The sequence below is a fragment of the Saimiri boliviensis genome, chromosome 4 (assembly GCF_048565385.1).
Source record: "Saimiri boliviensis isolate mSaiBol1 chromosome 4, mSaiBol1.pri, whole genome shotgun sequence".
Classification (NCBI taxonomy): Eukaryota; Metazoa; Chordata; class Mammalia; order Primates; family Cebidae; genus Saimiri; species Saimiri boliviensis.
The window spans coordinates 129,001,014-129,028,222 of NC_133452.1; the positions used below are offsets into that span (position 1 = coordinate 129,001,014).

The 27,209-nt window shown below is 33.9% G+C and overlaps 1 protein-coding gene across 12 annotated transcripts in view; it reads right to left on the reverse strand.

Annotated features, from left to right (window-relative positions):
• Window positions 1-27,209, reverse strand: part of MLIP (muscular LMNA interacting protein) — a 267,113-nt gene that overhangs the window by 81,840 nt on the left and 158,064 nt on the right. For 9 of the 12 annotated variants that reach the window (XM_074398184.1, XM_074398182.1, XM_010337147.3 and 6 more), the window contains 4 exons: window positions 17,743-17,808; window positions 17,576-17,659; window positions 17,375-17,434; window positions 9,243-9,287 (listed from right to left, as the gene is read on the reverse strand). In XM_074398184.1, coding sequence (XP_074254285.1) covers window positions 9,243-9,287; window positions 17,375-17,434; window positions 17,576-17,659; window positions 17,743-17,808 — 255 coding nt within the window. The remainder of the gene's footprint in view (window positions 1-9,242; window positions 9,288-17,374; window positions 17,435-17,575; window positions 17,660-17,742; window positions 17,809-27,209) is intronic. The other 3 variants (XM_074398189.1, XM_074398186.1, XM_074398185.1) reach the window with 2 other exon arrangements.

Consider the following 27,209-nt stretch of genomic DNA (forward strand, 5'->3'; position numbering starts at 1 on the left):
GATCATTCTCAAAGATAGACCATATGTTAGGTCACAAAACAAGTCTTAAAACATTCAAAAAATTAAAATAATATCAAGCATCTTCTCTGACCACAGTGAGATTAAGAGGAATTTTGGAAACTATACAAACACATGGAAATAAAACAATATGCTACTGAATGACCAGTAGGTCAATGAAGATATTAAGAAAGAAATTGAAAAATTTCTTTAAACAAGTGATAATGGAAACACAACATACCAAAGCCTATGGGATATAGCAAAGCAGTACTAAGAGGGAAATTTATAGCTGTAAGTGTCTACATAAAAACACACTTCAAATAACCTAATAATGTATCTTAAACAACTATAAAAGGAAGAACAAACCCAAAATTATCGGAAAAAAATAATAAATATCAGAGCAGAAATAAATAAATTTGAAACAAAGAAAGCAATTTAAAAGATCGATGAAACAAAAAGGTGGTTTTTGAAAAAATAAAGAAAATTCCTAAGCCTTTAGGCAGAATAATGAAGTAAAAAAAGGGAAGAAACCCAAATAAATAAAATTAGAGATGAAAATGAAAACATTACAACTGAAACCACAACTTTTCTTCACGTACTTTTATTTTTATTTTATTTTATTTTATTTTAGGTTTCAGGATACATGTGTAGGACATGCAGGTTAGAAACACAGGTAAAAGTGTGTCATGGTGGTTTGCTACACCTATCAACCCATCACTTAGACATCAATCACTACATGCATTAGCTATTTATCCTGATGCTCTCCCTTCACCTGCCCTTCCAAGAGACCCCAGTATGTGTTGTCCATACTGCCCATGTCTATGTTTTCTTATTGTTCAGCTCCCACTTATAAGTGAGAATATGTGGTGCTTGGTTTTCTCTTCCTGTGTTAATTTGCTGAGGCAAATGACTTCTAGCTCCATCCATCTCCCTGCAAAAGACATGATCTTGTTCCTTTTTATGGCTGCACAGTAGTCCATGGTGTGTATGTAGCACGTTTTCTTTAGCCAGTCTATCATTTATGGGCATCTGAGTTGATTCCATGTTTTTGCTATTGTGAATAGTGCCACAATGAACATGCATATATCTTTATAATAGAAAGATTTATATTCCTTTGAGTATATACCCAATAATGGGATTACTGAGTGAAATGGTATTTCTCGTTTCAGGTCTTTAAGGAATCACCACACTGTCTTCCAAAATGGTTGAAATAATTTATATTCCTACAAACAGTGTAAAAGCATTTCTATTTCTCCACAGCCTCACCAGCATCTGTTGTTTCTTGACTTTTTTAATAATTGCATATTCTGACTGGTGTAAGATGGTATCTTATTGTGATTTTGATTTGTGTTTCTCTAATGATCAGTGATGTTGAGGTTTTTTTCATGTTTGTTGGCTACATAAATGTTTCCTTTTTACAACTGTCTGTTATGTCTTCTGTCCACATTTTAATGAGTTTGTTTGGTTTTTTCTTTTAAATTTCTTTAAGTTCCTTGTAGATTCTGGATATTAAACCTTTGTCAGATGGATAGATTGCAAACATTTTCTCCCAATCTCTAGGTTGTCTGTTCACTCTGATAATAATTTCTTTTGCTGTGCAGAAGCTCCTTAGTTTAACTATATCCCATTTGTCAATTTTTGCTTTTGTTACAATTGCTTTTGATGTTTTTGTCATGAAATCTTTGCCTGTGCTGGTCCTGAATGGTATTGCCTAGATTTTCTTCTAGAGTTTTTATAGTTTGGGGTTTTACATTTAAGTCTTTAAGAATCTTGAGTTCAGTTTTGTACAAGGTGTAAGGAAGGAGTCCAGTTTCAATTTTCTGCATATGGCTAGCCAGTTTCTCTAGCACCATTTATTAAATAGGAAATCTTTACCCTATTGCTTGTCTTTGTCAGGTTTGTTGAAGATCAGATAGTTGTAGATGTTTGGTCTTATTTCTGAGATCTCTATTCTGTTCCATTGGTCTATGTGTCTGTTTTTGTACCAGTACCATGCTGTTTTGGTTACTGTAGCCTTATAGTATAGTTTGAAGTCAGGTAGCGTGATGCCTCCAGCTTTGTTCTTTTTGCTTAGGATTGTCTTGACTATACAGGCTCTTTTTTGGTTCCATATGAATTTTAAAGTATTTTTTTTTCTAATTCTGTGAAGAATGTCAATGGTAGTTTAATGATGATAGCATTGAATCTATAAATTACTTTGGGCAGTACGGTTATTTCCACAAATTGATTCCTCTCATTTAGGAGCAGGAAATAAAACCACAGATTTTAAAGGACTATTAGTGGCTACTATGAGCAACCATATGCCAATGAGTGGGAAAATCTAAAGGAAATTTATAAATTCTTAGATATATACAACCTATCAAGACTGGACCATGAAGAAATCCAATGTCTGAACAGACCAATAACAACTAATGAAAGCAAAGCTGTAATAAAAAGTCTCCCAGGAAAGCGAAGCCCTGGACTCAGTGGTTTCACTGTTGAATTCTATGAAACATTTAAAGAAGAACTAATACCAATTCTACTTAAACCAATCAAAAAAAAAAAAAAAAAGGAGAAGGGAATACTACCAATCTCATTCTATAATGAGACCAGTATTACCCTGATACCAAAGCCAGAAAATGATACATCAAACTAAGAAAACTATAGGTCAATATCTCTGATGAATATTGATGCAAAAATCCTCAACAAAATGCTAGCAAAACAACTTTAACAATGCATTAAAAAGATCATTCATCATGACTAAGTAGAATTTATCCCAGGGATGCAAAGACGGTTTAACATATGCAAATCAATCAATGTGATATATCATATCAACAGAAAAAAAAGAACAAAAACCATATGATCATTGATGTTGAAAAATCATATGATAAAATTTAACATCTTTTCATGATAAAACAAAAACTCTCAAACAACTGGATACAAAGGAATATTATCTAAACATAGTAACAGCCATGTATGATAGAACCACAGCTAGAATCATAGAGAATGAGGAAAAACCTAAAGCTTTTCTTTTAAGATCTGGAACATGTCAAGGATGTTCACTGTCACCGCTGTTATTCAACACATAACAGGAAGCAGTAACTAGTGCAATTGGACAAGAGAATAAATAACGGGCACCTAAATTGGAAAGGAAGAAGTCAAACTATCCTCGTTTGCAAATGACATGATCTATATTTGGAAAAACCTAACGAATCCACCAAAAAAGTATTAGAACTGAAAACTGAATTCAGTAAAGTTGCAGGATGCAAAATCAACATACAAAAATCAGTAGCATGTCTACATGCCAACAGTGAACAATCTAAAATAGAAGTCGAAAAAGTAATGTCATGTACAATAATAGCCACAAGTAAAAGCAATAACCTAGGAATTCACTTAACCAGAGAAATGAAAAATCTCTACAATAAAAACTATAAAACACTGATGAAAGAAATTGAAGAAGATACAAAAAAACTGAAAGACAGCCCACGTTCTTGGATTGAAAGAATCAATATTGTTATAATGCCTATACTACCAAAAGCAATCTACAGATTCAAAGCAATTCCTTGCAAAATACCAATGACATTCTTCACAAAAATAGAATAAACAATTCTAAAATGTATGGGGAACCACAAAAGACCCAGAATCACTAAAGCTATCCTGAGAAAAAGGAACAAAGCTGGAGTCATTCTTTGACTTTGAATTCTACTGCAGAGCTATAGTAACCAAAACAGCATAGTACTGGTGTAAAAACAGAAACAAAGGCCAATGGAACAGAGTAGAGAACCCAGAAACAAATTCACTCACTCACAGTGAGCTCATTTTCGACAAAGGTGGCAAGAACATACATAACAAAAAGATAGTCTTTTTAATAAATGATGCTGGGAAAGCTGGGTGTCCATATGCAAAATAATAAAACCGGACCCCTATATCTTGTCATATACAAAAATCAAATCAGAATGAACTAAATACTTAAATCTAAGACCTCAAACTATGAAACTTCTACAAGAAAATATCAGAAAAACTTGCCAGGACATTAGTCTGGGCTGAAATTTTCCCAGTAGTAGCCTACAAGCACAGGCAACCAAAGCAAAAATGAACAAATAGGATCACATCATGTTCAAAAGCTCCTGCCCAGCAAATGAAACAATCAACAAAATGGAAGGGATAATCCATAGTATGGGAGAAAATATTTGCAAACTACCCATCTGAGAAGAAATTAATAACCAGCCTATATAAGGAGCTAAACAACTCTAAACAAAAAGTATAATTGTATTTTTAATGTGCATAAGATTTCAATAAACCTTTCTCAAAAGAAGACATCCGGATGGCAAACAGGCATATGAAAAGATGCTCAACATCACTGATCATCAGATAAATGCTAATCAAAATTATGATGAGATATTATCTCACCCCAGTTAAAATGGCTTTGATCCAAAAGATAAGCAATAACAAATGCTTACGAGGATGTAGAGAAAAGGGAACCCTTAAACACTGTTGGTGGGACTGTACATCACCAATTAGTACAACCACTATAAACAACAATCTGGAAGTTCCACAGAAAACTAAAAAGAAAGAGCTACCATGTATGATCTAACATGTTATCCCACTGCAAATTATATATACAAAAGAAAGAAAATCAGTATATCAAAGAGGTATTTGCACTCACATGTTTGCCACAGCACTGTTCACAATATCTAAGATTTAGAAGCAACCTAAGTAGCCTTTAATAGATGATTGAATAAATAAAATATGGTTATTATATACAATGGAGTACTATTGATCCATTATAAAGAATGAGATCCTGTCATTTACAACAACATGTATAGAACTGGAGGCCATTATATTAAGTGAAATAAGCCAGGCACAGAATTACAAACAACGCATGTTCTTATTTGTGGAATCTAAATATCAAGACAACTAAATTCATGGAGATAGAGAGTAGAAGAATGGTTACCAGAGGCTGGGAAGGGTGGGGGTTGCTTTGGGCTGGGGAGCTGGGGATAGTTATCAGGTACAAAAAAATAGAATTAATAAGACCTGGTATTTGATAGCACAACCAAGTGACTATAGTCAATAATTTAATTGTATATTTTAAAATAATTAAAATAGTATAACGAGATTGTAACACAAAGGATAGAAACTTAAAGGGACTGATACTCTATTTTCCATGATTCAATTATTATGCTTTGCATACCTGTATCAAAATATTGCATGTGCCCCATACATACCTACTACGTACCCACAAAAATTTTTTAAAAATCAAAATTTGTTTAGAAAGGAAATTTCTTTACATGAAGGAAATAAACTTTAAAAATGAGTGTCATGAGAAGTAACGCTCTTATACCTTATCTGATATGAGTTAATGTACATTTAAGCACATGATTTAAAATCTTAGAAACAGTAAATCACTATCATTTTAGACGTTAATATGACCAAATGTGAAATCATTCCTTCTAAGTTTAGCCTGAAGGTTATTGGGCATGAAGAAATAATTTGGACCCAGAGTATAAACATGCATGGATAAAATATTTAAAGAACACAACCTATTTCCAGTATGGACTTATACATCTATAAGTATATAGAAGTATCAATGGCAGAACCTTTGACATGAAGCAAACTTGGGTTGAGTTTTGCCTTCTCTGTGACTTCTGAGACTTGTTTTCTCCCCTTTGCAAAAGGGAGATTTTAAAATAAGAATACCCACCTCATAGGTTTGGTATATGATTTAAATTAGATAGTTAAGCTTTATTTTCAAATTAAGAGTTCACAATATTAGTTATTATTATTGTTCAATTCAACATCTTTTTAAAAGAATCAAATAAAATATTGATGATCAATTAATCAACTCTGCAAGTTACCTAAGGCTCACTCCCTATTCAACATATTGTTAGCCTACTTTCAATTTTATTACACTTAAAAGAATCTCAATTACATTACTTTAAAATAGCCCACAATTTAAGCACACCATGGACTGGAGAAAACCTTTACTTTAACTAGTCTGAATTAGTGTTGCTTTTACTGCACCTGGTTCATCCTAAAAAACAGACCCTGTGAAATTTCACAATACATGCAATAAAGACCCAAAGAAAAATATATTATTTTGAGTTTATTTTCTTCCTCTTTTTTTCTTTTAAAAGAAAGCCTTACATCAAAGGCCTACAAAACAGAATTAGTTCTATACTTTTTTTCTTTTATTAAACCATTATAATTATCCCAGGAAAATTGGAAAGCCTATGAATACTTTGAAAACAAGCAAGTTTGTAAGTTGGTTTTAACATCAATTGATTCTCTGGCTACCTCTCCTTTATTTCTACAACAAAGTATCTTGTTCATTTACTATTTTAACTATTTACTATCTGTCTTATCCATTGGAATATATGCTTCAGAAATTGGCACCCTATCACTGTGTCCACTCCTCTCACCCCAGTGACTCTTCAGTGAATAGTACTTGGCAGACACTCAATAAATATTTGTTGAGTATAATTAATTAAATTATAGCTAGTAAACTCATAAAGTGAGACATCCCATAGTTCAGTGAATCAATGAATACAGGTGGAAACTGAATAACAGGGCTAGAAATAGTGACTAGCTTTTCTATTAGTCTTGATTCATAGATTATATACTATACCTTTTTAATTTTTATTTTTTTATTGGCAAATAATAATCGTATATATACATGGGATGCAAAGTGGTGTTTGAGACATATAATATGTAGTAATCAGATATATTGTACTTTTAAAGAAACCCCTGAAATAGGAATTTTTAGGTAGTTAGTACTAACTTGTTCAGGATATCCTCAAGTGTAACAAAACTTTTTTTTCTTTGCTTTAATTTGTGTGTTTCCTTTGTTCAGCCTCCTCTGTGGTACAGGAGTTGGTAACCTGCATGATCCCTGCTCCAAAATTTAAGAATATCTACAAAGTCAATGACGCATTGAGTCCCAGCAGGTATATACTCTGAAGATGACTAGAAATATTGAAATGTTACAGAAATAGCCTTCTCAGAGTTGCTTTTTAATTTTCACGGGAGAAGAGGGAAAATATAGTGATAAATTAATTAATTAAATTACAGCTAGTAAAATCATAAAGTGAGACATCCCATAGTTCAGTCAATATGAAATCCTAATTTTTGGAAGAAAATATTACAATGTCATATTTTTTAAAAGTCAATATATTGTATTAAGACATACATGATAAACTCTTGTTCATCTAAGATCAAAACTTACAGCTAAAGTGGACTTCTGTTCTACAATTTAATCTTTTCTCCTCTCAATAAATGCATCAGGTACCACTTAGAAAATTGTAATAACTACAGCTGAGTATGTACAAATATGACCAATCCTCGAGCTGGCACCAAAACTAGTTTTGACCTTCCATTGTAAAATGATCCCTTATGTTCTTCCAAAAGATGTGTGTATATTTTAGGTGCCATAAACAATAATTCAAATGCCATGTTGTAAAATAAAGTAAAAACCAAGCTTCTTACTTAAGAAATGAATTTTAATTAAGGTCAAGAACCTTATCTGAAATAAAGGTTATATTTGTTCTAGCCTATACTGAACCTGTTTCATGGTTCATTCTTAACTTTGAATGACTTACATGTTCTCACAACATCAAGAGCATGAAAGTTAATCTACTTTCATTAAGTCTGATAATTGATTGAAAAAAAGAATAATTTGAAATAATTTCTAGCTATGGAGATTGAAGAAGCGGCTTCAGAATCATTTCAATTGCTACCAAATTAACCACTTCCAGAGAGAAATGGATAATGACATCAACCCACTGAACCTGTTGAAAACTAATCTAATTAGACATTTTACTGAAAGGCAAGAGTAGATAAGAGACGAGGATGAGAAAGCAAAAATTCTGCAGTATTTTTTGATGGTCTGGCTCTTATAAAATGCATTAGTCACAAAAAGTATAGAAACACTTTTAGAAAACTTTTTCTTGTACCCACTCAAGAATCAAGAAATTAAACTAAATCAAAATACTTCTAGTCTTCCAAAGATACGTAAGAGGAAGAGAAGAAAGGAGATGTGAACAAAGGAAAACGGGAAAGGAAAGGAAAAGCATTTAGGTACTGAGCAATTACTTTGTAACAGGATTGCATTAAGAGTTTTTTGTATATTAGCTAATATAAATCTTACACAAGAAAATTATTAGTATCCGCATTTCATAGATGAAGAAACAAAGGCACAGAAAGGTAACATGGTGAATAATTTTCCCAGAATCAGACAGTTATCTAAAAGCAACACTGTGATTTAAACTTGGGTCTAGTCTATTAAACGCCTTCATTCTATTTAAGTATTACTCCAAATGGCTTCCAATAATAATGAAAAATAAGAGCAAGACTTCCAGGAAATGCTCTAAGCAGTGCTCCTACCCACATCCTCTAAACATAATTTTTCTGGATGTGGTAAAATTTAGTAATTTCAGTTTATTACTTGCCTTGGGGAAATTCAAATGAAGGCAGAACTGTATAAATTACAACGATGACATGGCACAAAATAAACATTTAATAACTATTTACTCTTCATAATTATGATAAAAACCACAAATATGTAGTTTAAATGAAATACTTTACTCATTTGTTCTAGACTAAAAACTAAACACTTATTAAGGAGATAATCTTGTTTCAACTAGAATAAGTTTGGTCAGAAGCATAAGCTGCCCACATGATGGAAAATACAATTATTAGATGAGTCAACACTAGTTGGGATGAGGCTATGCATGTGTATGTCTAACACACTCAGAGTCAGCTACTCCTAATTATTTGACTTGAATATGTGAGTCTAATCCACTATTAATCTATTTTTGCTCATAAGTAGAAATCCGTTTATTTAATAATTTAAATGCAGGAAAACAACAAAATAATCAAAGTTGATTAAACTGGCAATTCAATTAGAAATGAACAAATCTTAATGTTTCAAGTATGTGAGCTGACTATTCTATAAGCACAATCAACCATTACAAAAATGAAAATGTCATCTAAGCGCTGATAACTAGAAAGACACCAGGTATGGCAGTTCTGTTTTATTTAACTAACTAATCAAATTAGATCTTGTTTAAAAATGAATTTGATAAGCTTACCTGATGTTTTATCTCTGACATAACCTGAGTTTTCATATCTGAGCCAACCATCTCATCATACCCTTCAACTTCTTTAAAAAATCAACTAATTCTATTTAAATTACTTTATAATTGTGTTCTCTCCAAAGCACAGGCACCCATTTAAAAAGCAGTGTGTATAATTATAAAGGTACTTACATACTTGGTTTCTCGACCAGCTGCTCTTGGAAGAGTTGTAGAAGTCTGTATGAAAATAAAAATAATTTTACTTCTGAAATAATAAAGTAAATAGTAATAGATTCAACTTCTGGAATGTGTTTACCTTCTCAATTGAGACTTTCTAAACATTGCTCTCTCTATACAATATCATTTTTTGGAAAATTATTTTATAAAATGGTATCACTTGATTTTATTTTTCATTCATTTTATCTATCAGCTTTCCGGTAATTTCTTCTTATGTACTGAGGATGTTAACTCACAGATCCTAATAGTTCTTTCCTCATTTTTCTTCCATAACTTTTGCCTGTTTCAAAATTCATACAGAAACCTCAGTCTTTTCCATTTTTTGACCTCCTCAATTACAAAGATGTTTTCATCTACTCCATTTCAATCATTCACTCCCAGAAAGTTCTTGGACTTTACATTAACCAATAAAACAGAAACTCTCAGAAATATCAATTACAAATCTCCCACACTCAGAACTCTCCCTCCTATCCACCATCTTTATTTCTCTAGTGCCACCAGTGAAACAGCCACATCACTGGGACTTCCAAATCTCTGACCTTCATAAGCTTTATTCCGGCTTTACCTCTCAGCTCATATATATTTATTATTAAAAGTCATTTTCATACTTTTAGTTTTTTATCTTCTTCTCTTCCTATGACAAGTTTGTTTCCAGAAAAAAAAAAAAAAAAAAAAAAAAAAGAACTCAACCCTAGATTGGCCTTACTATTCATTTTTCCCCATATTTGAATCGGAGAAGCAAAACATTATTGGAGAAACTCTTTCAAACAAAGTAATTAATTTTAAACTAATAATTCTCAATTTCAAATGTGCATCCAATACTGCCCCAAATTTTTCTTTTGTAGGCCCACTTTCTGAGATGAAATAGCTGTTTGATTCATTTGTCCACTCGGCACATATTTATTGTTATTCTGTGTGCCAATCACTGTTCTACACTCCTGGAACTTATTGGTGAACAAAAGATACAAAGCTGTCCTACCACTGAGGAGTTCACATTCTAGAAGAAACAAAATAAGGAATAAAATCATACATAAGTAAATTGTATGATCAAAAGGAATAAATGCAATGAAAAACATGCTTCCAGATAAAATTTTCTTTGCTTCTACAAAATACCTTGTATTTTTCTGGACCACCTAGCTGTTAAGGAGGTCAAGAGCTCTGGGAGATTATAGTTTTAAATCAGATGATCAACGCAGAGAAGGTGACATTTGAAGGAGACTTCAAAGACTTGAAGGAGTAAGGGAGTTGGGTATGTGGTATTCTAGATAAAGAGCATTCCAAGAAGAGCGAGCAAGTGCAAAGTTTCTAAGGTGGATTTTCTCCTCTGAGAGAGGTGGGTAGAAAACTGGATGTAATCTTTCCATAAAGGACAATAAAATATCTGATGAATATATTTAAAAATATTTATCAAAGACATCAATGTGGTAAAAAGAGAGTGAATAATTACTGGGCCAAATTAAAACAGGATGGGAACTGAAGAGAGAAGCCCAGCATTTCAAACTGCCTTTGCCCTCAGGGTGTTTGCAAATAATGATGAATTGCTTGAAAAGCTAACCCAAACTTCTTATCTCTTAGGCATCGAGAGAGAAAAGTCAACCAGGACTTGTCAAGAACAGATTGAGCCCCTAGGAGTAAGAGTGACCCAGAAGACTCACATGGTCCCCAGCCTAGTGTCAAATTATGTGAAGATGACTGTCTAGAAAAAATAATCTCAGAACCTTAAATTAAATTCAGGTGTTTTTTTCTTGCTGGTGCTCCCAATGTTTGACAGAAACAAAGGCAAGACTCTATGGAAAGATGGTATCATCTGAAGTCTCCATTTCTATTAAGAAGTTTTCACATAGGCTATCTAGCACCCAATCAGATTCAGATACACAAAGAGGCAAGTCAAAGGAAATGAGGATGAGTAGAAATTAGGCTAAACAGCCAGAAGAGACCCACAGAGATTCAGAAATTTGTTTTTTCAGAACCAGACTGAAAATAACCATACTTAACCATGATTTAGGAGATAAAAGTTAAGCTGGAAAATTTTTACAGTATGCTAGAAACTATAAAATGATCAGTGGTATAACTAATGTGAAAAGGAACTAAATGTGCTAAGACAGGAGCATGCTTGACACATTCATGGAACAGCAAGAAGGCTAGCAAGGCTGGGGTAGAGTGAGTAAAGGAGAGAGTTAGAGGAAATTTGATCACGGAAGTATTGGGGCACCAGACCATACGGGCCCTTCCAGGACCTTGAGAGAACTTTGCTAATAATCTGAGGGAAATGTATAAAGCACTTCTGGTCTTAAACAGGGGAGGGTCATGATCTAACTTACGCTTTAAAAGGTTGTCTGCGTTTGATGTGTTAAGAATGAACTATTGCGAGTCAGAGGCATAGGAACAAAACTCTTGTACTATAATAAGTGAGACAGAAGAAAAACAGAGTATGGAGTTCTAAAATACTCTAGAAGAAAACATATCAAAAAGGAGGGTATGAGCAACTGTTTCAAATTCTGTTGCTGTCATCTCAAATCAGGACTGGATTTATAGCAATGTGAAGCACTTCAGGAACCTTGGAAAAAGTGGTTCTGGCAATATAAAATTGGAGACTTAAGAGGAAACCAGAGAAACAAAGTTGAAAGCAGAGTATATAAACTTTTTTTAACTTTTCAAATTCATCCCCATCATACCTTCTCTCCTTAATTTTGGTTAAGATATGATCTTAAATTTTACTTTATTTGAAGGTGTTAGTTATGAAATAACTAGAGATATTGGTTATAAAATTATTTCTCTTCCACCAAACTACAAACATTCTTGCATCTGTACCTGTCATGTCCTTTATTTTCTGCCCTGTTCCAATGGAGGACATTTCCAGCTTCTTATCAAAAGGTCTTAGCACATTTGGGCCGCGATAACAAAACACCACTGACTGGGTGGCTTATAAACAACAGAAATTTATTTTCCACAGTTCTAGAGGCTAGGAGATCTAAAATCCAGGCACTAGTTGATTTGGTGTCTGGTGAGGGCCCACTTCCAGTTCAGAGATGGTGTCATCTTCCATGTCGTTACATGGTGGAAGGGGTAAGAGGTTTCTCTCAGAACTGTTCTGTATGGAACTTATCCCATTCATAAGGTCCCCATCCTTATAACCCAATCATTCCTCATAGCCCCACCTTCTAATACCTTCACATATTTCAACATATGAATTCTGAGTGGATGGGTGGGGCACAAATATTCAGACCATTATTTCCCTTTCTCCTGCAGAATTATTACTTTCTCTACTGAGACCAACACCACCATAAGCAAATTTGATCTTGTCATTTTCAGCTTCACAAAACTTTCTTTCTTGCCCTCACTAACTACCTAAATTCCTTCTCCTTTTAATAGCCAAACATTTCAAAATAATTTTTTTGTTTTCTTCTGTTTTTACGTATTCTATCCCTGCTTTCTCAAGCCACAACACATTTAAACATCAGAGATAAGGAGACCAATGAGGTGAAGTAAAGTACTAAAATCTGAGAGTAATAAAAAGAAGTAACGATGAAGATAATATCAAAGTGGTCCTTCAGCCTTGGGGGAGAAAATAGTTAATTACAGGTTTCAACAACTGGCCAGCTTCTAGTGAATCTTTCCCTCGATCCTTTGCTCAGCAATGATGACTGAGACAGCTATTGGAAGAGAAGAATATACCATAAGCAGAGGTGCAGGTAGGCAGAGGTGAGGGTAGAGGTCACCAGAGTGGAGAGGAAGTGGCAGGTGGGAACTGGTAGACACTATGGCACTTTTCCCTTCTGAAGTACATGTTCCTCCTGCTCGTAAGGAATGAATAAAGAAACTTCACCAAAACTGGCAAATGCTAGGACCTGGGCTTGGGGACCTGCCACCCCAGGCAGCAGGCATACATACACCCAACTTAGGTGACATGCTCAGGGAAATTTGAGTTTATAAATATAATAAGACATCTGAAAAACTTAAATACTATAAAAGAAAACAATGGTTCCTCTATTCCACTCCTAAGTATTTACCCAAGATAAGTGAAAGCACATATCCATACAGTCTTGTTTACAAATATTCTTGGCAGCTTTATTAGTAATAGCTCCAAATTAGAAATAACCCAACCATCTAGAAATTGGTGAATAAAGGATAGTTCATCCACACAGTGGAATATTACTCAGCAATAATTTTTAAGAAACTGAGCTAAAAAAAAACTGAGCAATGCAATAATATGAATTTCAAATGCCTCTACTAAGTAGAGACTACAGACTATATGATTACATTTATATGATATTCTAGAAAAGGCAAAAGCATAGGAACACATGAAAAGATAAGTGGTTTCCCAGGACTTGGATCGGAGGGAAGAATATACTAAAAAGGAGAACCAGGGAACTTTTTCAGTTGAAGGAAATGTTTTCTTTGGAATGTGGTGGTAATTATATAATTGGATTCTTTTGTCAAAACGCAGAACTGTAAACTAAAAGGATGGAGTTTACAGTGATTAAATTATACCTCAATAAATCTGATTTAGAAGAAAAAACTATGTTAGCTACAACAACGAATACTGGAATTGAAGGAAAGAATAGATACTGAATACATTCTTGAACTGGAATATCAGATCAAGAATTCCTCTTGAAGGAATTACAAAATAATACATAGAAAAATATGAAGAGCAAGAGACAATAAATACAGAATCAAAAGTGACACAATCAGTATGATAAGAGTCCCATGAGGGAAGGAATATTTGCAAAAACAATGATATAAAAATTCCCAAGAATGTAAGGGGAAGAAAAGACTGAAGATATCATATGAAAGATCATAAAGAGCACCAATTAAAATAAGTAAAAAGTGCATGCGTATGTAATTTTAAAATTTTGTAAGATCTTACATAAAGTTTTAAAAGCTTGCAAAGCAACTCTGTAAATGATCACTCTCCAGCAGAGGAACAAGTATCATGCTGACAAAATACTCATAAGTATGTTGTTCAAGAAAAACAACCTAGGGGAAAGTGTTGAAGAGAGAGGACCTGCAATTTTATGTGCGACAAAACTATAATTTAAATGAAAAGGTAAGATAAAGAAGTTATCATGGACAAAGTTTACAAAATCTATACAAAAAGATCTTACTTTATACAACTTGAAGCAAGATTCCAACAAGAAAACAATAAGTCCAGGAAAAAGCTTTGAATGTGTGCAAAAATAAGGATCTAAATTAGCAATAAGTATCTAAACAAAGGAAAGATCAAGACGTGTTCAGACATAAAGCTAAGAACAATACTAATAAATCGTATGTGTGTATACTTGTATATATAGGTTGATTAAAAACAAGTGGAAAGTGAAAAATGCTATAGTACTTATAAAATTGGGGGTTTATAAAATTTGCAAGTTTTAAAAGTGATAGAAAAATAAGCATAATAATTTTAATATGTATGTGTAACTACCAAAAGTAACAAGATATAAAGTAAAATTTTCAAAATGTTCGACAGTAAACATCAAAATTGCCTGAGGAAAGCAGAGAAAGAGAAAAAAAAAACATTTTAAATAGAAAACGTAAAATAAGATAGCAAAAAATCACCCTAACATAACAAGAATTGAAATAATTATAAATGGCTTAAGGTCAATGATAAATAGAATCTAACTGAATGTAAAAATGATATCCAGAAATATGCTGTTCTGAAGAAAATTAGACAAGAGGGCATGAAAAAAAGTAAAATAAAGGTAAAAGATACATGTAGGAAAACAAGAATTAGAAATTAGAAAGTCACTATTTTAATACTGAAGAGAAAAACCTTAAATTAAAAAATGATTATATATGCTGATAAAGCTTCTTAAACAAGAATGAATGCCAACACACAAGCACCAGCAATATGGTTTCAAAATAAACAAGTCAAATCTAATAAACACGTCTTTAGACTTACCTTTTTCTAACCCTTGGCCATAATCAACACAATTATATTCGCAAACACTCTCTTCTTATAGCTTCCATGATACCACACTGCTCTGATTTTGCTCCTACCATAATAGCCTTTTCATTCTCATTTGCTGGCTCTCCACCTCCTTTGATTTTTTGTTCCTTGGAGCTCTGTACAGGACACTCACAATGTCTACATAACAATGACCCTCAAATACCTCTGATCGAACACACAGGTATAAGCTTTCGTGATAAACACTTCAAATTCATTCTTGTCTAAAACTGGCATACCTTCTGCCTGCCACTATACAGCTCTTCCTTCGCTGTTGTCTATCTTCAAGGTGAGTCCTGCAGTTCATTCATGATTCTTCTCTCTCCTTCACTACCCACACCCAAACTCTCAGCAAGCCTCAAACCCTCATACCTCTCTCTACCTCTTCTGAACCTACCTTATCCAGACCACCATCACTAACCGTTTCCCTGCTCTCAGCAGCCTCTTCACAGCAGCCATACTGATCATCTTCTATGGTTTCATATTACTCTCACCATGATTTTATGTCTTCCCATTTTCATTGGAATCCAAACTTCAGACCATAGCAAGTAAGTGTTTAAATCACTGTGCATAACACAGTTTCTCAACATCGTTTTGCACTCTTCATCCCTAGCTCAGTGTACAGCAAGCACATTGGCTATCTTCTTTATCTTCGTACACACTAAGTTCTTTTGTGCTTCAGGAAATTTACACATGCTTGTTTCTCTGCCCAAAAGCTGCTATTTCTGATCAAAATTTCAGTGGCTGGCTCTTTTCCACCTTTGGGTCTCAGCTTGAATTCTACCCTTGATCACTACATTTAAAGCATATACCTTAGGTTACTCAGCCTTGCTTAGGTACCTAGTGCCTTGCAGCACCAGACTTATGGTAGGTGTTTAATAAATACCTGCTGAATAAAAAATTGCCTTAAATTTAGTGGCCTAAAATACTGGATTATTTTTTTAACACCATAAGCATTAAATATTTGTTAAAGAAACCAGTAATATACATTATTTTTCATATATAACTTCTTAAAGCCTATTCTTATATTTAATATGTCTTTTACATGTTCAACAAATGAAATAAATATATATATATTTTTAAATTTATATAGTATCTTTGACAAATCAAAGTTTTAGATTAAAAGGCTTAAAGGATATATAACAAAATAGACTTCAAAATTATCCATTTGTGGATCCTCTGCTAAATTATAATTATTTAATATGACAATAATTGATTACTGGGTTTTCTATGTCATTACTAATGGATATTTGTTCATAATATTCCAATTGAAAATCAGGATTACTCTTCCAGTTGTGTATAGTTCCGTACATTTGAAAATTACTTTAGATGCACAGTGTCCCGTGTTTTAAGAAAGGACAGGAAAAAGGTATACTAATTCCAAGAAAATAAATAAATATGGCTGACCAAAAAAACACAATAATTAACAATTATCAATAAAGGAAAAATTATAGGCATTTTGAAATTTGGATGAGTAGAGCTTAACTACATGTTTGAAAAAAATAAGTTAGAGAAATGTAGCATTTTATACCAACAAATGAAAATAACTATGTTATAAGAAAGAAATACATACTCAATTACAACAATTAATAGTTTGGTAGTACTCTAACAATCTAAAATATCCACTTTTATTTCCCTTTGAGTCAAAGAATAATGAAATAAATTCAATCAACAAAAAGAAAAAAAATTCCAGAAATGATAATTCTGTTGAAGCTCTTAGATGAATTTTACTTTAGTCCACTTCATTTTTTACTTCTCTAAGTGGCTACAAATTCCATAAACATTGAATCTATGGTTTGAGATGAGAATGAGCCACATTCTAAATGTCAATATTTTTTTAAAAACATGGTCTAATATGTTGGCTTTCAAACTGTTTTAAACTTGACCCACAGAAAGAGGTTTTACTTTGCAACCCTGTACACACTTACCTTGCATTATATGTGTACATGCAAACAAATGTCAACAAAAGCTATACATTATTTGTAATCAAGTCTAATATTTACTATCTTTAAAAGTCTACTAAAAGTACTGATTACAATTCACTAAATTTAGTTCCCAATTCACTATTGGACGTTGACTTGCAGTTTGGAAATCACTGATCTAATAAATCTTACAGTTCCGTAAATTATATTAAATACATACATACTTTGACTGTGTCAGAACCCAACAATGTCTTTGGGGACCTTGAAGAAGAATCAGAAGAATGCTGAAAAAAAAAAGACAGGAAGGAAGAAAGAAGAGAAAAGGAAAGAAAAGGACAAGCCTGTGAGGCATCATACAAAAGTAGAGGAAAATGAAGAGAAGCAAAGCAAATGTTTGAATTGCACATTCTAGTCTAAGGTATTACCATAGACAAGGAATCCTGTAAGACCTTATCAATGGTAGCACAGACCTCTTCAGTTTGCTGCCTGAGCTGTGCAGGAAAATACAACTGGAAGAATTGAAACCAGGTACTGGGTTAGCAATAAGTTTTGGGATTGCATACCAAAAGCAGGGGTAATCTGAAGTTATTACCTCAAGAGGTGGTTCTAATGTGCTGTCCTTGGAGACACTTTCAGTCTTGACTGGTTCATCTAGTGCCTAGTGATAAATGAAATCGTTCTTATATGAGGCTTCTAGTCATACAAATGGAGTAAAAAAGTCTCTTCAAACAAAGTCTTTTATGTATTAATATTCTGAGAAAACAAATAATGTATTTGAAGAACGATTCTTTAACATTTTTCATGTTTGTTCAGTTTCTTCTGTGAAATTAGTATCTCCAATATAAGGCATTAACAATAACAAAAGGACGTTGAGGGTTTACATCTGTTCAACTTTTTCCATTTTATTTTTTACTTAATTTTTGATTTTTTTTTCTGCTTTTTATTTTAAATTGATTAAATGTGGGAATTTTTTCATTCACTAATTGGACTTGCGGCAGAGACAGTACTAGGTGCTCATGGGATACTTTCATATTCCTGAGCACAATTATTCAATATTTCCTTGGCCTCAATAATTTCAGTGTAAGCTTGTTACTGACTTCTTGTTGAATGAACTCTAAAGTAATGTGTAACTTCCTGTACAAGGCAGTTAAAAGTAGATGTGATTTTTTATCATAGTCTCTCTCATCTTCAGATAACTAAGATGTAAGACAAAAGCAGACAACATTACGGAGTCACTATTGGAAAAGAGCCATGTGGATGAGCCATCAATAAACTGAGCTACACCAAACTATGATGTGGGAAGAAAATAAATGTCGATTGTGTTAGGCCACTGAAATGTCAGGTTTTGTCTATGTAAGCGGCTAGTCCATGTAAATCTATGTAAGCAACCCCTGTTGCTTACACTGTAGCATTGTTTACATTGACTAATCCAGGCACTGTAGGCTCTATATTTTTACAGATTAACCTTGGAATTTTTTCATTCATACTAAGGCCTAACCCAAGCAATACAATCTTAAAACACTTCACATAATTATGTAAATTTATTGCATTTATACAGTTTACTTCACTTGCTTTTATGTTCTAATTGCCATATAAATTACATTTAAATCTGTATTTAATTACATATGAAATTTAATTGCTGTTATAATTTTTACTTTAAATGCTTACATGCATTTTTTTAAAATTGTAATAAAATCCTATTTTACAGTTGACCACATATTTATCATCCTCATCCTCTGCATTCCCCCCTGACGTTCTGTTTCTGTTTGCTAGTGTATCCCGAGCCTGAAAAACTTTTTTTTAACATTTTTCGTAGCACAAGCCTGCTATTAAGGAATTCTCTCAGTTTTCTTTTAGCTAAAAATATCCTTATTTTGCTTTCTTTCTAAAAGAAATTTTGCCTGGATATAGAATGTACAGTTTCTTTCTCTCTCTCAGCATGTTAAATGTATCATTCCATTGTCTTCTGGCCTTCATTGTTTCTGATAAGAAGTTAGCTAGTTATTATCATTTTGCTGTTCTTCTGTAGGTAGCATGTAATTTTTCTCCACTGCCTTTAAGATCTTCTCTTTAATTTTTTATTTTTTGGTAGAACTGGGAGTCTCACTATGTTGTGTAAGCTGGTCTTGAACTCATGACTTCAAGCAATCCTCCCCACCTTCAGCTTCCCAAAGTGCTGGGATTATGGGTGTGACCACGCCCAGCTGCAAGTTGGAGGTGTCTAGGCATGGTTTGGTGGAATTTCTTTGTATTAAACATTCTTAGGATTATCTGGGCTTCTTGAAAGAATAAATTTGTATCGTTCACTAAATTTGGAAACACTTCGGCTATCAGTTTAAGTATTTGTTTCACTCCATTCTCCCTCAACTCTCCTGAAGTCTCAGAGACTTCAGTTACATTTCTATATTATCACACAGGTTGCTGGAACTCTTAGGTGATTTCTATCCATTCATCTTCAATTTCACTGACTCTCCTGTTATTTCCAACTTTTTCTTAAACCAATCCAGTAATTTTTTTTATCTCTAATATCTTTTTTAGTTTTAGAATTGCCATTTGATTCCATTTTATAGTTTCTATTTTTGTGCTAAGAATTTCTATGTGTTAGTTTATTATGAGTATACTCATAATAAACATATAGAACATATTTATAATAATTGCTTTAAAATTCTTACCAGTTAATTACAATTACAACATCTGGAGCATCTTTGGGTTGATCTCTATTAACTACATTTTCCTTTGAGTATAAGTTACATCACTCTGGTTTGTTTTTGTTTTTGTTTTTTGAAGCTGAGTTTTGCTCTTGTTGCCCAGGCTGGAATGCAATGGCATGATCTTGGCTCACCATAACCTCTAATCCCAGGTTCAGGGGATTCTCCTGCCTCATCCTCCTGAGTAGCTGAAACTACAGGCATGCACCACCATGTCCGGGTAATTTTTTGTATTTTTAGTAGGGACGGGGTTTCTCCATGTTGGTCAGGCTGGTCTTGAACTCCTGACCTCAGGTAATCTGCCCACCTCGGCCTCCCAAAGTACTGTGATTACAGGCGTGAGCCACCGTGCTCGGCCTATATCCTGAATATTTTGAATCATATGTTAGGAAGACTATGAATTCTATTATGGTCTCCTAAGAAATATTTTCTTTCAATAGTTTACTTTTTTGTTGTTGTTTTTCTCTTTTAACCTCTCTGCACCCAGAGCTGCTCTGCTTGGCAATCTGTTGTGTCTTCTTAAGATCCCTATACATATTTATATACATGAATTTGTTCTTAAGAATGCAGTGGTATTATATCTTTTTCAATTATTAAACTAGCACTGGAGATCTGAAGATTAAAAAAAATAATTTCACTTAACTTTTCTAATTTGAATTCTAACATCTAAAGATCAATAGTTTTTAAAAGCTATGTTTATTTCTAATTAATATCTAGGGCAAAATCCAACTTATTGATAGGGTCTTGGCATTTTTTTAAAAATTATGCTTTAAGTTCTGGGACACGTGTGCAGAATGTGCAGGTTTGTTACATAGGTATACACGTGCCATGGTGGTTAGCTGCACCAATCAACCCATCATCTATATCAGATATTTCTCCTAATACTATCCCTCTTCTAGCCCCCACCTCACAACAGGCCTCAGTGCGTGATGTTCCCCTCCCTATGTCCATGTATTCTCATTGTTCAACTCTCACTTATGAGCCAGAACATGTGGCATTTGGTTTTCTGTTCCTCTGTTAGTTTGCTGAAAAATGGTTTCCAGCTTCATCCATGTCCCTGCAAAGGACATAAACTCATCCTTTTTTATGGCTGCTTAGTATTCCATGGTGTATAGGTGCCACATTTTCTTTATACAATCTATCATTGATGGGCATTGGGTTGGTTCCAAGTCTTTGCTATTATGAACAGTGCTGCAATAAATGTAAGTGTGCATATGTCTTTATAGTGGAATGATTTATAATCCTTTGGGTATATACCCAGTAAAGGGATTACTGGGTCAAATGGTATTTCTGGTTCTAGATCCTTGAGTAATTTCCACATTGTCTTCCACAGTAGTTGAACTTACACTCCCACCAACAGTGTAAAAGTGTTCCTGTTTCTCCACATCCTCTCCAGCATCTGTTTCCTGACATTTTAATGGTCGCCATTCTAATTGACATGAGATGTTATCTCATTGTGGTTTTGATTTGCATTTCTCTAATGACCAGTGATGATGAGCTTTTTTTCATATGTTTGTTGGCTGCATAAATGTCTTCTTTTGAAAAATACCTTTTCATATCCTTGGCTCACTTTTTGATGTTTTTTTTTTCTTTTAAATTTAAGTTATTTATAGATTCTGGATATTAGACCTTCGTAAGATGGATAGATTGCAAAATTTTTCTCCCATTCTGTAAGTTGGCTGTTCACTCTGATCATAGTTTCTTTTGTTGTACCGAGGTCTTTAGTTTAATTCGACCTCATTTGTCAATTTTGGCTTTTGTTACCATTGCTTTTGGTGTTTTAGTCATGAAGTCTTTGCCCATGCTTATGTCCTGAATAGTATTGCCTAGGTTTTCTTCTAGGGTTTTATATCTTATGTTTAAGTCTTTAATTCATCTTGAGTAATTTTGGCATAAGGTATAAGGAAGGGGTCCAATTTCAGTTCTCTGTACATTTTTAGCCAGTTTTCCCAAAACCAATTATTAAATAGGAAATCCTTCCCTATTGCTTGTTTTTGTCAGATTTGGAAAAGATCAGATGGTTGTAGATGTGTGGTGTTATTTCTGAGGCCTCAGTTCTGTTCTATTGGTCTATATTTCTGTTTTGGTACTGGCATCATGTTGTTTTGGCTACTGTAGCCTTAGAGTACAGTTTGAAGTCAGGTAGCATGATGTCTCCAGCTTTGTTCTTTTTGTGTATGCAGTCAATTTGGCTCCAAACTTTCTGTCTCTCTAATGATAGGAACTAGCCAAAATCTCTATTCCATTGTTTTCCCCTCAGCTGGGCCTAATAGGCACATTCAACAGTCATCCAGCAATTTGGGCAGAGTTTATCTACTGCATTTATGGCTCCTTTTGGCACTCTCTTTTCCTGGACTCCCCCCTCACTTTTCAGTTCCTGTATAACCTTACATTCTGTTCTCTGTTTCTTCATCTAATAAGTGCAGGGTTGTTGCTGAATTTTCACTTCTTCATTGTGACCAGATAAGGGACAACCCATAAAGTGAAAAAGTATAAAATATAGCAACCAACCTAGTGCCATACTTTTCTTATGAGCATTGACTCTATTGCACTTTCTACCTGCCTTGGCCATGTTTCAGTACCTTCAGGCAGTTCTTTTTTATATTCTTATCCAGAGTTTATTGTTGTTATATGTAAAAAAGTTGGTCCAATACAAGCTATTCCTCCATTTGCAGAAGCAGAATAAGGCAAGCTAATTTAAAATTAATTCTAATTTCAATTTTCAACACATATTTTCTGTATCACAGAGACTGCATAAATTCAATCTCAAACCCTGTCTCAGGGTAGGCTTGTGACTAAAGGTTATTTTTTTCCTACTCTAAGCCTGGATTGACATTAGAACATGTGATGGCCAATCACAGTGGCTCACACCTGTAATCCTAGCACTTTGAGAGGCTGAGGCAGGAGGACCACTTGAGCCCAGGAGCTCAAGGCCAGCCTGGGCAACATAGTAAGATCCCATCTCTATAAAAAATTTTAAAAATTAGCTGAATGTGATGAAATACACCTGCAGTTCCAGAAACTTGAGAGACTAACATAGAAGGATGGTTGAACCCAGGAGTTCAAGGCTGCAGTGAGCCTTGATCACACCACTGCACTCCAGCCTGGGCAACAGAGTAAGACCCTGTCTCTAAAAAATTAAAAAGGGGAATGTCATTTCCCTTTGAAAATGTTTTTTCTCATTCTTCTTGCAACAGAGAGTGTAACCATTCAAAACTCTTGACTTTTTAATTGGGATTCAATTTCAGTTCTCTATATTACCAAAGCACCAGCACCATGATAAATGTTCTGAATTTCAGCCGTCTTTTAGTATTTGACCCTCAGAGATTTCCCCTGCTCTTTTCTTTTTTTTATAAGTTCAGCTTTATACTGGGTTGAACACACAAGAAATTGTCAGTATTCAACTGAAAATTACTTGCCAAGATGGCAATTTCATGTGGCTTGACCTGTTTTTTAATAGAATTTTTAAATTGATCCTTGATTCTAGGCATTTTACAACAGGAAGTTTTCAAGCAATATAGTTTCAATACACTTTCAAAGTTTGAAAATGTACCACCAGAAAGGTTACACAAAAAGCATATGCCATGAGTTCTGAAGACAGTTACAAAAGAAGTTACCAAAAATGCAATGAGCAATTATAGGCACAAGGCAGTTACTTTCAAGAGAAGTATCATCACTTGAATATACATGCTCTGGTAGATTCGTAAACAGACAAATGAAACACTCAGCTCTCTATTGTCATGTATTATATAACTTTTTAGATTACAGGCTACCCTGTCCTCTTAGATTTACCTCCTATTTCTCATTTCTTTATTCCCATTCTGAGGTAGACATATCCTGACAGAAGGTGTTATGCCAGCCATGAAACCACGGAATCCATTGCTCATCAAAATCTATTTTCCTCTTTCTAACTATCAGGGATCTCCATCCAGAACTATTAGCCTCGACAAGAGGTACCAGGTCCAGATGGTAGACTTGCCATTTTGGCATGGGATATTCAGAAAAGTGACTTTAAAAGATGACATTTTACCATCCCCATGTTTTAATCACTCATATATTGTCTGGAAATTTTTGTTTTCAAAATCCACTTCTCTGATTAAATCACAAAATTTGAAAGACTGGTTATGATAACCTAATAAAAACACTTAAGATTGCTTCTTTCTTACCACAACAAAAATCTATTTTATGCTTGCTTTCTTCATTCTTTAAAATTATGATTAATCATGAGAAATGACTGGCAAGGAACTGAAATTTTCATCAATATAACTCTTCACAGGTGTTCAGATGGTTTAATATTTCCCTGGATGGTGTTTCAATCACCTCCTGTTCACCTTGTTCATAGGGTAGAGGTTCCTTTCCTTGTATTACAGAAATAGGTGGTTACATAATTCCTGATACTGTACAGATAAATGCCACAACAGTTTATTAGTCACATATGCTCACAGTCCAGGGAAGGGGCACACCACATACCATGCAGGGCCACATGGCAGATGCTATAAGGAACAATCAGGGGTTGTGGGTATCCGGAGAGTAATGCACCCCTGGTTCCACCAAAGGATATGATTGGTTGTTTGAACTGGAGCCTATTGCTAAGGCATACTCAGGAGTTGCACCTGGTCATTTAGATAAGGAGGGCTGTTTGGCTAGAAACCTTATCTGCAGGAGAGGAGCAACGAAGAGAACTTGCAATTACACCATTTGAGGCTCTCTCACATACAGCAGACATCAAGTTAGCGCACAACATTGGGCCTTAATTTTAGGTCTTACACCACATGTGACCTCTACTATACTGATAATTATGGAGGTGAAAAATGTCAGAAATTAAAGACCAGGACTAACAACCAGCTCTTCAGGAGGGAATTTTGTTCTGGCTCTTGCTCAGCATTCTAACAATGCCTTTCACGTGCTCCTCACTCTCAGGCTGCCCCCACCCAAAAAGAACCTTTTGAGTTCTTTGAACTTGTGGTGATCTTTTGAACTACATGTAATTAACTCTCCCTAAATCCACTCTGAAGATCCAAATCAAACTCCTTTATAACGTCTTTCTTGGCCTCACACTAGGCAAAGTAAGTCATTCCCTGTTTAGGGAACCATATCGCATTGCACATATCTTAAGCATATTGTATCATAATTACTTTTTAAACTATATCTCTCCCCTACTGGACTGTTCGTCCTATTAGACTACAGAAAATATATTTATCTTTGTAGGCTCAGGATAGAGAATATGACAGGTGCTCAGTAAAGATCTTTTTGATGAATCACTGGGTAAACCAACATATAAAGGAAGTTAAGTTAAATTAATAAATGAATCATAGAAATAAAGTTATTTAAATACTCCCTGGTAAAATGCTCTAGATAAGTGACCTAAACTCTTTGAGTATTTAATTAACAAATAAATGATATATTTTTCTATATTACAGTTAAATTTGTTTACCATGAAAGATTTGAGCATATAACCAATGTTAGTACAATGAGATTATTTCCGTTTTAAAACCCAAACCAAGATTAATATTTTAATTAGTCTATGAAAACTTACTGCTGGCAAAAATAAAACTTTTATTAGTTACTTGTGATACCGAAATTCACTCAGAGATTGACAAAACTATCTACTCGTGTCCCATGGAAAACTAGACTATAACTGATGTTAGGTCTCAGTAATGCTGAAATTCTGAAATGGTACAAAATACTCAGACTATTTTTTTTAAATTGTATTGGGGGCTTATTTTAAACTTAAATAGTCATGAAATGTACTATAATTGATTTTGTGTAATTGACTGCGAGTTACTTGTCAGACGTATCATTGTGATACACACTCTTCTAGCAATCATAAAAAGGAGCTTCTTTTTCTATTGTCCAAAATTTATTTTAAAAAAATATTTTAAATCTCCATTAGTAAGAATTCTGACCAGAGGTTGCTTTTTGACAAGTTAGCCAGCACAATGATATTGTTTCTCTAGATTTTTTTATTTTAGATAAAAATCTCTTAAAATAGTATCTAATAAATTATTATTAAAATTGTGTATTTTCTACCAAATTGGACTAAAGAAATTGAGGCATCAATTGGATACTCTTTGACCTCATTCATCTTAAAAAATTCTTAACTAATACAAATAATCGGAAATACTTTCATTAGAAGTGTTTGTAGTTTGCTCAAAAGTGCCAACTTTGGGGCCCAGCTTTTGAAGACACCAAATCTTATAGCAGAAAATAGTTTATGAACTTAGCACTACATTAAAATTGAGAGCCAAGAACTATGAAAAAGTATTGTAGATCAAAGTCCTTACGTAAAAGTATGCCAATAAACTGTAATAGGTATTCCCAATTATAAGTGTCTCTGATGAAACTGCAAACACTTTTTAGTCAAATATATTGAGTCAATCTAATCTGCTCCCTTAAAATATAGGATTAAGTTCTAAAAATCAGGAGTTGGAAAGTAAACCGCCTCCAACGGAAGAATGATTTAACAGAATCTGTAAACTTTTTGTTATGCCTAGACTATTTGATTAAATTTCAAAAAATTTCATGCCTGAGCTATTAGATTTTAGTAATGATCAAGTCAGCCACCCAAAATGATTTGTGTTAAGCCTAAATGCTCCTATACTTTGCTAATATGGCCTGGTTTTGGTGGAATAAATCCCCTGAGGACTTCAAAATACTTACCAGACTAATACAAAACCATTTGTAGGAATGTAGATATTAGTAGAAAAACAAATCTCACTTTGTCTAGTTGGGGATTCATGTTTGAATAACATTCAGCTCTGAAGAAACTGGAAAAAGTACACTGCAAAACAAAGGAGCTTGCAGATATATAAAATAGGGTTTCTTTAAAGATCTAGGAATATTTGCCAGTAAAATATTTTCACATGATTGGTTTAAAAATTTCCAGAAGTGAAGAACTCTACTTGGTAATTTTACTCCCAAGAGCTTTGGAAAGTTAAATGTTTGTTCCTCCTACAGGGAAGGGAGTTTTTGCGAACCATTACAACCCATTTCAAACCCATTCCAGCAAAGCTCAAGGGTAAGATAACTTATACTTTTTTTTTCATTTAATTAATGATGTCAGAAAGGTGTTCTTTATTCCAGCCAGCACCTCCTTCACTGTAATTTGCTTCATATCTTTCAGTAGTTCAAGAAATTGAGCTGGACTGTAACCCATCACTCTCTCAAATCATCTCAGAGCTACATTATTTCCCATTTTCTTTTAATTTTTCCACATAAAAACAAAATGTTCTTGTTGCTCTCATTTAATGAAGATATAAATATATTTTAGCAAGTAATGAAAACAAGTGTTGTATCAGCATTCCTTGCTCAATAATTCACTGTAGCTAGCTGTCACTGTAGGGTAGGAAAC